Source organism: Punica granatum, chromosome 5, assembly GCF_007655135.1.
Source record: "Punica granatum isolate Tunisia-2019 chromosome 5, ASM765513v2, whole genome shotgun sequence".
Taxonomy (NCBI): domain Eukaryota; kingdom Viridiplantae; phylum Streptophyta; class Magnoliopsida; order Myrtales; family Lythraceae; genus Punica; species Punica granatum.
This window is the reverse complement of record NC_045131.1, coordinates 525,657-539,712: the sequence shown is the minus strand read 5'-3', so window position 1 is coordinate 539,712 and position 14,056 is coordinate 525,657. Positions and strand designations below refer to the sequence as shown.

The following is a 14,056-nucleotide window of genomic DNA, read 5'->3' as shown; positions in this document are numbered from 1 at the left end:
GCGAGTGAGTTGGGACTGGGGGAGTTCCATTCCACTCCACCGCCTAGGCGCCGCGTAATACCCAATACAATTCCATTCTTTCTTGTAATTTTTCCCTTTTTCTCCTCCCCATTAACCCAACAACATTTATTAATTAATTATCTACATAATTATTTTATTCCATATTTTCAATAAAATTAATTAGTTGGATTAGTAAAGGAAATTACTGACCTGGCCAAAAAAGAAAAAAAAAAGAAAAAGAAAAGGAAATTACAGACTGGGATTGAATGAATGAAGGAGTCAAGTCAACGGTTTTCAAGTTTAGTTAGCAAAATCGTAGGGAGTTATGATAAGTCAGAATTTAAGGTAGTGGTCGGGAGTTGGGATGAGGAGATGAAGTGGCTCCGATGCGAATCGATGGCTGGCGAGTCCAAAATAAGTAATTTGTGTAGTCTTTTGTCCTAATCCATAACTCAAGCCTATCCGTTGGCTCACTCTTACGTACGTCGTCTATTAATACGTATTTACATACATACATACATACATACATACAGCTCAACATAACTGGCCAACGCACATATACGTATGCAAATACATATACATACACACACACACACATATATATATAGAAGATGTACAGAGCGAACCCCTTAATATATTGAAGGACATATATTAGATTGAGTTTAAATTAAATCGAAGCTTAATTACTAATTAATTTTCATATACTAGCTAGCTCCACTAATTAATGTATGTGTAAAATGATTAAAGTCAAGAAATCACTTTGTTGATTTATTTTGTCATGAAAAAAGCATGATGATTGATTAATTAATCCACTTTATCGAGAAATTACGTGGCATCTTTTTGCTGGATAATGCCAAATTATGCATGAAAATGTATATATTAATTAGCCCCAAGATGCTGACTAGAAATCTCAAGCTAGGGGCCGGGTCGAAATTAGATTGTGCTTGCTTGGATCTATCTATCTATCCATCCATCCATCTATTAATTTTCTTCTTTATTAATGAAATTAGAGTAATTCATTAATGAGAGAGGAGCCCAGAGGGCTGGGAATTAGAAGCAAAAAGATGCTGACATGCAAATAATGTGCATGCATGCTATTGCTATCTCCAAATGCTTACCCTGGGCAGGTTATTTCTAGACCGGGCCAAATGAAACTGACCTTGCAAGTGGAACCGCTAGACTAGCATGATAATAACAATAATACAATGCTAATCTATTATATTATATAAAATCTGACAATCGACGTGTGAATATACTATTTAAACTTGATTAGAAAACCCTTAACTTCACATTGAGAGTCTCTTAAATTCTATCTTTCTTAGATTAAACGAACTATATCAATATTTCTCATTTGGATTAAATTTATCAAATTGTTCTAATTTGATTCGTATTATTGGTACATATTAACTACGTATAATAATTTTTCTTAAAAATTTTAAAAATTACTCTAACAATGTAAAGGACATATCGAAATATGTAGAGTCTTTCTTATAAATTAATTATCCGTATTCTAAAAATCCTATATATAAAGCCACTTTCCCATAAGTTAAACATGATAGAAGTTGAATTTTTTGGACTACCTTTTGTTTTCTTCTAAAGTTTCTAAGACAAAAACAGTGAAGTCGATAAATCGGGAGTATCAAAAATCTGTAATCGACAACATGAAGGGCAATGCTCTGATATCACAATGGTTTAAAGAGGGTCTCAAGTAACGGTAGTAATCGAGGCAGGATGTGGGAACTCCTTTGGACAATTCTCACCTCTCCAAATCCTTTGGTTTTTTAATTCATTTTAATTTTAGCAAATTATATCACTTATTGTTATATTGTACATTGCAATAAAATAATAGTTATCTTATAAATTAAATATTCTTGATTAAGATCAAATCAAATTATAATTTATTAGAAATTCTTATATATCTGCACAACACGCGGGCCTATTCCTAGTTAATTAATAAAGCACCAACAATTAGCAGTTAAAAAAATTTATTGGGCTGAGATTTGATGAAAATGATGTAACTGCACATTCATATATACAAATATATTTTAATTTTATATGATTATGATGTGGAGTTTCTACCTGCTGGCTGCTGCTACTGGGTGATCTGTTGAATCTATCTATACATTATTAGGACACGTACAAGGTATATGATATGTTGGGAAAGCATGACTCGCATGATGAAACTCGAAACAAAACAACCCCATAAGAATTCGAATTACGTCGAGTAAAAATTTGAATCGGTCCCAAGAAAGTCGTGGAATTGATCAAGTAACGAGTCATCTACACGAACTAAATCGAACATAACTCCGGCGATGGATTCTCACCATGTATTGAGGGAAAATCAATCACGTTCCATAGCACGAGTACCTCTCTTACTCACGCTTACGTTAATGGGAGCACACACACTCTCAAAACTCTCTCTCGCCCTTTTTCTTTCTCTGTGGCCGTGGGTGTGGATGTCCACATATATACATGCATTTCATATACTCCGCCACCTACCACTATTAATCAAGAATGATTAATAGCATGAATTACAAGAGGAGTTACAAATAGTAATTACCACCCCATTTTGAATGCACCATATTATTCATCACTCTTAACAAGAGACTAATGGTAGCCAACACACTCATTATTAAGAAACAGTAGGGTTCGAATTCGGGTCAGGTTCCTCATGGGTGGACCAAATGTCCTTCAAAATACAGCTGCATCCATGCAATATATATGCAATGCAGAAGATTCAATCTCGAGTAGTTCTTCTCTTTTGGTAATGATCCTAAGTATAGAATATTTATACACATAGATATTACTGTATGCTATACGGTTTGAATAATTAAGTGGATAAGAAGGGGAGATCAATTGAGCTACGTACATAGCCGGGTATTTGATTAATTGATAACCCATGATATATATATATATATATATATCCAGTTGCATGTCAAATTTATCCTCACGTATGCTATATATATATATACATATATATATATCTGAATATATACTTAATTGTATAGTTTATATGTAGAGGAAATTACTAACCAGACACATACGCTTAGTTAGTATGTTTTTAATAATTATATATTGGTGCCACACATGCATTGACAATTCCGACATCTAGCTAGGACAAAGGTTAAAGTAAAGACCTGTGTACAATGCGATAATTTTTTATACGATGTCATGCATGTGATATGCCACGCTTTACTGATAATATTCTTGTTTTAAGTATCGAGTATATCACATCAAGCGTTAAGAATGTAATAGACAATATATGTTATGTATATTCGAAACACTCCACATGTTATTATTCGTGAAACTCAATTGTCCTGCACTATAATGAGAGAACCTGTGAAATATTGGAGCGTACATGACGACAATGAATTGTTGAAGGGCCGGGGCCGGGGTCGGGCTAGCTACTACTAGTACTATGAAACAAATTAATGCATGCGAGTGGGTCATGATGAGCATGATCAGGGTGGATTTCCATCTCTTTCGAGCATGGGAATCATGGAGGGGATGAATTTAAGGCAGATTTCACGTGAATAATATTGGTTAGGTTTTACTTCTAAATCAATTTCGTCCACCTGCCGTTCCATGACATGGACGATGGGACACGTAATTAGGAGATGGACCATTAGAATATCATGGGCAAAGTTCAGAGTCGAAAAAGTATGTAGTCGTATAAGAAACGGACTATGCATATTAATTTGCGAACCGTTTAGTCAAATCGGATATTAATAGGCTTTTTTATTTCATTATTTGCCTGTAGGTGTTGTTTTATGTCATTTTTGTAACTGTCTCCTTGTGCTCTTGTTCTTAGTTTTGGTTGTTTTGATCTTTCTTGTAAATCTTTTGTGATCATATTTTTGTAAGATCAATTCCATTAATAAAATTTCGATGAATAAAAAAAAAGAAAAAAAGACTGGTGCAGGTTCTAACTTCTAAGTCATCTAAAACTCGGGGAAATCAAACTTGTTTTAGTGGTGAGCTTAAAATAAATTCAATTATATATAATGTTAATCCGTAACTGGTCGGAAAACTAACTCGTTTCACACTCAAATCGAATAAATTAATAATTTCTTTTTCATTGGAGCAAAGCAAAGGAATGTTCCTGAGTCAATGGAAGACATGCATAAAACATGCTTAAATATCATATGTGCATGTATATTATAAAATAATAAAGGTAAAGAAGAAGGTTCACTAATGTTAATCAAATTAATCAAAGGAGCTAGGTGTGGACGAGAGAGTGGGGGGGGGGGGGGTGAAAAGCGGGCCCCTAGATACTATACTAATCATTTCTTTTTTTCTTTTATTGGTCGAGGCTTGATTACCTTGCGGACCTCTTTGATTTGCAGGAAAAATGGGCCTGGCCTGAAAACTGGCTTTTCATTGAGCCCATTCAACCATCACATGGCGGCCTTATACTCGAATGTTTGGGTCCTGCCTTGTACCGTTGGGCCATGTTAGATTTGCTGGCAGGCTGGACTGGCAAGGTGTTTTCGTGCATGGAGAAGGAGGAACGGGTCGGGTCGGTCTTGCTGCCATTAAAATTTTCTTTTGGTAATGAAAGCCTAACAATAACAATTAACTCTTGGGGATGCAAACCCCGTACGTCTCCAGAAAAGATGGGAGAAATGACATTAAAGTCTCCGTCCGATGTCTTAACATTGATTGGAATATTATTATATGCCGTCCTAATGTCATCAACATGGAGTAACTATCGAGAGACCTGAGCATATGGTAGAGACCAAACACTCAAAACATTTTAAGTTTTAACAGACTTTGCTAAGTACATGCTTATTCGTTGAGAGGGAAAAAAAAAAAAAAGATCGATACAAGGGGAAAACAATCCTGCCGCATTGGATATCATTTAATTTAATTTAAGTAATTTGGTTCCAGGAAAAACATAATCCAAAAGCACAACTTATTCAATCCTTCCCTCCCATTTATTTATTATATTTGTATTTGTACGTGTAGAGGTGGATGTAGCGATTGAGGAATCATCACGACAGAGACAATTAATTATTAGGGAAGCTGGGACTGCTACTACTCTTCTTCAGTTCTTACTGCGCGGTGTGTTGTGTGGTGGACTGGTTGGTTTGATTGATGGCGTTGACAGATGGATGTTTTGGTTGGCTAGCACTGGGGGAATGGAACACCGCAGGTGACAGCAACCCGACGGGCGTTGGGGGAGTTGACGTAGGACCTGAGGCTCGGGTTCCTGAGGTAGCCACAGAGGCAGGGCCTCTGCTCCCTCAGCTTGCTGCAGCACTGACCCGACGGGGGGGAAGACGACGTGATTGCCCCTAAGCACGGGCTCAGCTCCAGCGGGCTGCACGTCACCGCTTCTGCTTCTTTCACCAGAACTGCGGCTGCCAGCGCCGCCGCCACCACCAAGCACAGCCACACTACTGAAGCAGCCGGCTTCATCTTATTTGCTATATACGAGACTTCCTTCGTTCTTTCCTCTCGTTCACTCTCTTCTTCTCTCTGCGTCTGTGACTGGGTGTTGGGGGCGGCTGTGTTCGTAATTGTAAGAGAGGAGTAATCTGAGGGGTAATTTATATTGGCTTTAGCCCCGTGGCTGTGGTTGTGGTGGATCAATCAATTCAAAGCTCCAAGAAATTTCCAACGCCTCCCACTAATAAAATATCTTCCATTGACTGAAGTGTAGCCTAAGTTGAAGACTAATAACAGTCTCAATTATCGGCCAGACCGAGACAGACGGTGACTGAACATCAATCACGGCTCCGTTGAATTTTGGTCATCAACAAATACCATTCTTCGTGGTAATTTAACCGAAAAGCCATCACACTCGTCATGTCGTATTCCACCGTTTTACCTCAGTCAACTCAACAAGACTTGACTCAACTCAAGTCCCTCCCAAACACTGACGCGTTAAACCGTATCCGTTCCTCTCCTCCCAGCAACGACATATCATATAAAACTCGAGCAATTACACAGATTCGACTCCAAAATTTTTTTTTTTTAAAAAAAAAAATCATCTTCGTAAAGGTTTTTAATGCGCTTTATTCAAAAATCCGCATAATATCTTTCTGTCATTCCCACGGCACCGACAGTTGATTTAATCTGTGCACCATCAGGAGGTTTGTAAGATTAAACGAATGAAAGATTGTCCAAGTGGTATACCATCAAATATCTTCAGTGATGATGAGATGACCCCCTGACTTCCGGGACGATGATATGATCTCTCTGTTTGTTTACTGCCACTTTCAATCAGTCACAGTTACTTGCAGACTCGGGCATCTCCACTAGGCAAACGTTAGTCGTTAGCCCTTGTACCGGGGGAAAATAAAATGAAAAAGAAAGCCCTGCACTGATTTTTTTTTTTCGGGGTCCCTCTCGACCCAAAATTATACAACCAACACCACAAGACAAACCGGTCCCTCTAACAAAAGAATGCGCTCATCATTTTTATCTTTCTTTACCTTCATGACCGAAGAGATCCTATAAAGAATGAAAAACCTCCTCCTACTTTTTAGATCCAATAGCATCAATTCATTTACATAAAACATTTTCGACAGAGTAATCTTACTGTGTCTGGTCCTCTGGACCTTTTGCTTTTGCCCTCAGCATGTCCGTAAAATTTCCCCTCATTATCCGCCTGAATCGTGTGTCTTCCATGGGAGGTGGCAGTGTGGGCTTTGGAGAATCGGGCTGTTCTGCTGGCACTTCCGTGGCTGTCTCCTTTTTGCCTAACAGACCCCCCTCACCAAAGAAACTGGTCATGGATGACGCCAGCCCAAGATGAGCACCCATCACCTTGCTGATAGCGTCCAGAGTTCCCCCTGAGCGTTCCTTCAGCATGATCTCGAGGGCTTCCTTGTGCGCGGGATCAAGGGCATCTGGGTCTTTTAACAAATTCTGTATCGCAGGTAGGAGGAAATCCCGAACGCTAGCAGCGGAAAGATCTGCAGAGAAGGAAACAAAAGAAAAATGAAAAAGCATGAGTATTCTTTTAGATAAAAATACATGCCATCGAGCAACATAGAAAGCAAGGGGTGCATATTTCACATTTTTGTGCATTTTAAGATAGTCAGCTCCTATTCATACCTATGTGAACTCCAGATCTTTGGCCAAAATAGAATAAGGAAACTCAAGATCTAATTAAGTGTTAATTAATAATTTAATATGGTTGGTTCTCACCATAGTCCCAATCAATAGAGAAGCTTCAGGGTTACACGCAAAATTAAGGTAATTCAATTTGGACATATGCTAGGCAAGAGTGAGATATCGAATGAGTTGATATTCAGAATGCTTCAAGTTCTCAACAAAATGCATACCTGTAGCATCCAGAGCACGGATGGATTCACAGAATGCATTGGCTCTTTCACGGCGACGCATCACATCACCAGCTGGAACTGGCCCACTTGTCAGCTGCAAAATCTTGGCTAAAAGATGTATCTTCATGTTAAAGAAACCAATTGTGCCCCAAAGAAAAAGACTTTCAAACTAAACATCACCAGCCAAGCAAACCAATGGCGATAATTTTAGCATGAAAAGGAGTGCAAGGCAAATTTGTAGAAGAGATAAGGATATAATCTCTAAGTTTCTCTGTGGTATGTGGTACAGCTATCCCTAGGGCGCGAACCACCGCAATAGTAGCTTCATGTGATCCATCATCAAGGAATGCATCCATTTGCACTCGTATCTTATCAACAATCTGAGATAATTAAAATAGGATGAGAAAAGTAAAAAAAGAAAAAGGCAATTACTACTGCATGTGACACCAAAAACGGTACCATGTCGTTTTTAAAATGTTGAGCCACACCCCCAAAAGCTTCGATGCTTGCATACTTCACATTCAGATTCTGGTCAGACCCAAGAGTCACCAGGGCGGGTAGAACGTGAGTAGAAGCAACTCTTGCATCTATATATGGTACCTAGGAAACAAAGACATGAGTCAGAGGATGGAGATGAGTCCAATTGGAGAAGAGGTGGTTATTAGAGGGACAAAGACGCTTACAATGACTTTCAACAAGTTGGCGGCATTAACTTTCATATCTGTGTTGGAGCTAACAACCATTTCCCATAAGATATTAAATATCATGGTGTGATGTCCCTCGAATGAACTGCATAAATAAGAGCTATTAGAAAAAGAATCTAGATCTCAAACTCTAGTACCAAATAAGTGATCCATGAACCTACCATAGAAACCGGACAGCATAAAAGATTTCGGCTGTATGCTTTGACTGACTCTCTGTGACTGCACCCTGAAACAATAGCCTTCTTAAATGCTCTGTTAATTGTTCGCACTTGCTAGGAGCACCTAATACACCGGCTAGCATAAGTGGCAGGACACACATAATAGCAAGTCTCTGAGCCACAGCAGTTCTCGGTCTGAGCCCTGTCAAAACCACAAAAGTGAAAAATCACATAACTGAATTGTCAAAAGAGAAAAGTTCGATGAGGTTTTCTGTTCCATCACCTTTAATTTTAGAATGGGCAGTGGAAGAAAGATAAGTCAAATCGGCATCATCCCCCACTGCCACCATGAATATAGGCAACATGATGTGCGTGAGATAAGCTTCCCCAAAATGTTCGGATACAGCTAGGAGAAACTGGATTGGAAGAATATGGTTAGTATTTAGTAAAAGCATGCCAGACATAAGGTAAAAGAAGAGGAAACAATCCATAAACACCTTTGTAGTTCGATTTCTTAAATTATCTTCTTTTTGCGGCAAGAAGCACATAAGCTTTATTAGGTCAGGCAAGCAGTCCACATGCAACCATTCAAATGCAGGCCATTCCGACTCTCCCCTGCAGACAGATCATCAGACCTTTTAAATCAAATATTGTCCGAAGCTCTATGAAGATTCAACTTCAATTCAAATGCCTTGTCAGGAAACCATTTGGATCAAACAGAAAAAATCAAGTGCATACTCTGCATATAATTGCAGCACCGAGCTGGAAAACAATGCTCCTGTTGAATCGGGAACAGCAGAAAATGGATATGTCTCAACTGCTTTTTTGTGCACAAAGGGAAGTATCACTGACAACATCCTCAGCAGAACATCAATATTCCAGCGCTCACGTTCTCCTAAAACACGGAGATGTGACTCAATAGAACCTTCAACGCCTGAAAGTGGTGGACAACGCTAAAGTATAAAAGGAGGAAATATTAGTGAAGAAAGAAAGTGGCTGATATGCGTAAATATTATATGGAAGAATTCCTTTTGCTAGAAATTACCTGAGCTGAACCTAAGATATGAGAGAGCAATACTCTGAGGATATGGTCTAGCTTATTCCCCCATTTTATGACTGCTGGAACTAGCTCATTTAATGTAGTTTCCACCACTGAGCCCGAGGGATCACAAGCTAATTGAAACATCAACTCCTCAACCTATCATGAAACAATGTTGTTGGAGAATATGATTTAATTTTGTCTTTGCCTCTTCCATAAGTCACTGATGCAATAATTATGAAAAATGCTCCACTCCCTAGACCATGTTCGTCAACCTGTTCTAGAGCTTACATTGTACAGCCAATTCTGGCAAGAATCTTCTCCATGATTGCTTCAAGGCATATTTAGTGAGGCTGACCTTGAAATATTTGTCCAGATTGGGAAAGAGCGGAAGAAGCATAGCCAAGTTGTGAGCAGCAGCTTCACGAATTACGGTTGCAGCATCCTCCACCAGTTGTTGAATGATTGATAGAATAAGAGAATCACGAATCTCCGGCCTGACAAACTCTGCAAGTTGTCCACATGATTGCGCGACAAGCAGCCTACGCTCCTCATACATGTGATTTATCTGAAATTCAGAAAACAAGGAGAACAAATTTAATACTGGAAAGGCATTTGTAAAATAGATGAATAATGACTATCCCAAGCATATTTGATCCAGTACTCACTTGCTCCCAGCACTGCGGAAGCAACTCTGTTTCTGTTCTCATTTCTCCTACATTCTTCGCAAGGCTAACACAGGCCTGAAGTGAAATGAAAAGATTAATATAGTGTTTCAGATTGAAATTTTTTTTTTCAAAAGAAGGGTGCAACAAGATGGTATTCCTGCAAATATCTTACATCCATGATAATCTGTCTCTGTTGTTCATCGGGCCGTTTTATTAAATTAAACAAGGTGTGTGTCAAGGAATCTCGAGTGCTACTATCTGGATGGCGCTCAATTGCACACATTATCAGCGGAAGAAGTTCCTGCAAACAAATATTTCTACAGGTGTTGGGACATGGGTTAAATTATTAAAGACGCATGAGCATCATAATGAGGAAATAGACCTCTCTGTGGTTGATCAAAACAAAAGGGACAATCTTTGGCAAGGCATCAGCAAGAATTTGAATGGTCTCTGAACCCTGCAAAGCAACAATGTGTTTCAGCAAAATCCAAAAGGGAGGAGCACAGATAATTATTTTTCCCTTACTGTACAGTGTGATTTGCATTAAACAGCCTAGAGTTGATGCGTTAAAGACTTCACAAGAAGTAATAAATAGATAGATTTCGATTTTTGGTAATTTTTAACTTTTGCCTAAATTCGTTGATACTGTTAAGTGATTGAGGTAGTAAATATGCAATTAATGATGCTTAAAATTTGGCAGAGAAAATCCTCATGAAAAGGGGTCTTGAAAGAATGGGGCCCTTGCAATAGTTCGACTGCTTTCCTCCTACAAGACATGAGGTTTAAATGCAGCATCAGGAACCTACCATCTTCTGAATAACAGCTTCACCGTTCAAATTAGCTGACTTTATGTGTGATCTGCTATCCAGTGCTGGTGCTTCACCATTTTCCTTGGATCTGACATTAACATTGCTAGGGGTACCATTATTATTGGAATGATCCATCAAAACAGGGACTGAAACTTCCTTGGGCTTAGATGTGTCCCCACCAGAGGCTTGAGCAGCCAGTGAATGAACATCACTGGGGTCTCCAGTTCCTGATGATACTTCAATTGATGGAGATGGCGCACCTTTATCCTCATGAATCTCAACAACTGTTTCTTCTTTCAAAAAATTGATTGAATCTAGAGAATCAGGAGCCGCTGCTTCTTTGGCCTTCAGAATTTCTAATTCCAACTGAAGTGATTTTATTTCTTCCTTGTATTTTTCCAATGTCTGAGATTGGAGAGAATCGACATCACCAGCTAGAATATTCCTTCCGGAAAATGATCCTTCAATATGCATCTTTAATGAGGTAATCTCAGCTCTGCACTCATTCAGCTCCTTTCTTTGCTGCTCTAACATTTGTTTCGCAACTTGTACCTGAAACATTGTATTTACATGATGGATTTCATCTTAATATGAAAAATGAACTTGCTTCTGCAAAGGCTACTTCCAAAAGATTTTACCTGGTTCTCCCGGTCCCTAAGATCTCTCTGCGTAGCCTCCAATGATTTCGTCAAAGTAGCTATTTGATTATCTGCCAAATCTTTGTTTCTCATCAGAGAATCCTTCTCATCTATCAACCTTGTCTTTTCTTTTCTTAAATATTCATTCTCTAAAAGCATTTTGATCTTCTCCTGCAGCATCAGAGTACTCAGATTCAAGTGCACTTCAGCTCACTCATATTGCACAATACCACAACTAAACTGCAATGAGCATTAGAATGCTGATGCTGCATGAAGTACCTCGGCAGCCTCTGTACTGGATGAGAGATACTGATAGTAATAATGCCGTAGAGCATCTGGCACACAAGCAGGTGTCTCCTGCCAAATGTCGAGGTTCTGATCAGTGACCTGCAACACACCATGGCAAGATCAATGAAATGCTACAGTTCTTCTGAATCAAATTGAGATAATGGGATAATAGACAAAGGAATACAAAACCACCAAACTTGGAGAAATGCTCAAGAAATAGCAACAGTAATCATCAGGCATTAAGTGATAATATTCCGTAAGATAAAAGATAGAAGAATGTTTTGGGGTGATATGTGGAGCTCAAGCATGGAAGTACTACTTGGAGGAAAAACCATTATCAGAAAGAAGAAAGAGTGAGTTATATGGAAACTCGATACATTATATAAGGAAGAGGAAATACATGAAAAGATCCAGGGTATTCTTGTTCACCTCTTCATAAAATGTCATGGCTGTAAGCCTGTAACCTGCTAAAAGTAAGTACTCTTTCACTGCGCAATTGAGATCCTGACGTTCATTATCCTTTAGAGGGCCTAAATCAGAAATAGCAGCGTCTCTCTTCTTCCGTTGTACCTCTGGTCTTTGCTTAACTGAGTCTGAATTGGAAGCTGCAAGTGAGTGGCAGTTAGAGATAACAGCCCGAAGGCTATAACAATATTCATATTAGCATACTGCGACTCAAAAGTTTCTGTTGGAAGAGAAGTTTTTGAAAGATGGTAACAACAATACAATATAGGCATGGTTTCTGAAACTTTTTAATAACTTAATAGAGTGGTAAATGAATAACGTGCGTCTGTGTGACCCAATGCTAGACTATCTTTTAACAGTTCACTTGAGCTTAACAAGATCTCTGGGCATGGAAGGGAGTGGGGACTAATTAATTGTACTACAAAATTTAAAAAAAGAAAAAAAAAATTGAGGAACATCATTTTTCAGATGGAAGCTCATGGTCAAGTGAATAAGCCGAAGAAGCCTACCGCTTGATTCAGTAAGAGATGATTCTGTCTTCCTCTGCAATTCCGTCTTCAACTTTGCAACGTCCTCTTTTGCTAAACGAAGCTCGTATTCACAGATTGCCAATTTTTCTTCTAGTGCTTCCTTCTCTTCTAGCAAGCTCTGAGGATCGGCAACTGTTTCCAAAATATCCAGAAAACACAGTTTCCAGCAAACGTGAGATGATGGATCAAATATGTAGCAGAAAAAACTCGTTTTCAGCGGCAAACGAGTAACCCATCCTTCCAGAGGATCAAGAAGAGATAAGAGAGTAGGTCCTCCTTTTTGTTATCTATTTTATTTCTTTTTTTTGCCCCTATATGATGAGCAATAAACGCTAACGAACCAGCATTAGAGGCTTCTACCTACCTCTAGTGATCACATTAGCAGCTCAGAATTTCAACCTGACAGTACCTCTAATTGATAGAAACAGCCTAGAGGCTTTCATGACCCGCTTCTCATCAACAATTAATCGAACTTAATGCAATAAAGCAACCGGTTGCTTCTCAATGGATGCGAATTGGCGACGCCAACCACAGCTATCGGGGTACCACTAATGTAATTTAGATATGCAATGCCTCCTATCCATTCTAGGGCGCTATAAAGCACCTAGAGCAAAGAAATACTCCGTTTCTCCGCTAATAACCAGTTAAGAGACAAAGCAAAGAAAGAAAACAGTATCCCTCCGTACAAGCATATGCGACTGAACCAGACAGAAGCTCTAATCTACCAGACTAGGAACCCGCAGAAAGTAACTGGACCTTAGCCATGAACTCTGTCATTCAGCTACAACCACACAAAAGCTGATCCCACCGACTCCAATGGCAATGAAGAAGACAAGCAGCTTCAAATGCTTCAAAATGTGCGCAGAGGAGCAGAGCACGTATACCTCGGAGAGAGTTGAAGCGGGAGACCTGATCGGGAGGGAAATGAGCTGGATCGGAGAAGAACTCCTTGAGGCGAATGGCGTGAGCATCGCGGCCATCGTCAAGGAGCTCGTGGAGGAGCTCGAATGCGGTGAGCAAGTAGTTCTCTTCCAGCAAGAAGTTCACCACGCAATTGCAGAGGGACGATCTCTCGACGTCCATAACCAGAATTCAATTCAATGGAAGCAAATCAATCACATGAGTCAGTCGAGGAAGCGGTATTTGGAAGCTCCGATGATGGGTACCATACATGCATACATGCATCAATCAGAGATCTATTTTACAAGGAGAGGAGAACTGAGTCGGACTCGAACCGATCGCCCTGGTCTGGATGGATTATTATTTATATGTAATGTAATGGCAAGAGCGTCGTCATCCACACCGCTCGCGCCCTGTCTCTGTCTGCAGCATTTCCTTCCGTGCACCCTTGATTCGGACGCAACGTGATTTGGTAATCAAAATGGACGGAGATCGATGGGGCTCAGACGGATCTGGTTACAGATCTCTCTGCTCCTGCACGAATGTCAACCGTCAACGGCTC

General features: G+C 39.5%; 2 protein-coding genes across 3 annotated transcripts; both read right to left on the bottom strand.

The window, feature by feature from the left end:
* Nucleotides 1–4,717: 4,717 nt before the first annotated feature.
* LOC116207773 (probable non-specific lipid-transfer protein AKCS9) lies at nucleotides 4,718–5,813 on the bottom strand. Its single transcript, XM_031540865.1, has 2 exons — nucleotides 5,770–5,813; nucleotides 4,718–5,575 (listed from the first exon to the last, which is right to left on the bottom strand). Exons 1-2 carry the CDS (start codon nucleotides 5,811–5,813, stop codon nucleotides 5,128–5,130), a joined length of 492 nt encoding a protein of 163 aa, XP_031396725.1. The 3' UTR covers nucleotides 4,718–5,127.
* Nucleotides 5,814–6,304: 491 nt separating this feature from the next.
* On the bottom strand, nucleotides 6,305–13,940 carry LOC116208581 (RAB11-binding protein RELCH). 2 transcript variants are annotated; one of them, XM_031542105.1, is made up of 20 exons: nucleotides 13,479–13,940; nucleotides 12,574–12,726; nucleotides 12,029–12,192; nucleotides 11,591–11,698; nucleotides 11,312–11,482; nucleotides 10,671–11,225; nucleotides 10,247–10,321; nucleotides 10,037–10,165; nucleotides 9,865–9,939; nucleotides 9,555–9,764; nucleotides 9,203–9,355; nucleotides 8,896–9,110; nucleotides 8,655–8,772; nucleotides 8,441–8,573; nucleotides 8,161–8,359; nucleotides 7,979–8,084; nucleotides 7,755–7,895; nucleotides 7,552–7,675; nucleotides 7,296–7,412; nucleotides 6,305–6,923 (listed from the first exon to the last, which is right to left on the bottom strand). In XM_031542105.1, exons 1-20 carry the CDS (start codon nucleotides 13,675–13,677, stop codon nucleotides 6,544–6,546), a joined length of 3,525 nt encoding a protein of 1,174 aa, XP_031397965.1. In that variant the 5' UTR covers nucleotides 13,678–13,940; the 3' UTR covers nucleotides 6,305–6,543. The 2 variants fall into 2 exon arrangements, with proteins under 2 accessions (XP_031397965.1, XP_031397964.1); XM_031542104.1 differs by having other exon boundaries at nucleotides 12,029–12,204; nucleotides 13,479–13,939.
* Nucleotides 13,941–14,056: the final 116 nt, after the last annotated feature.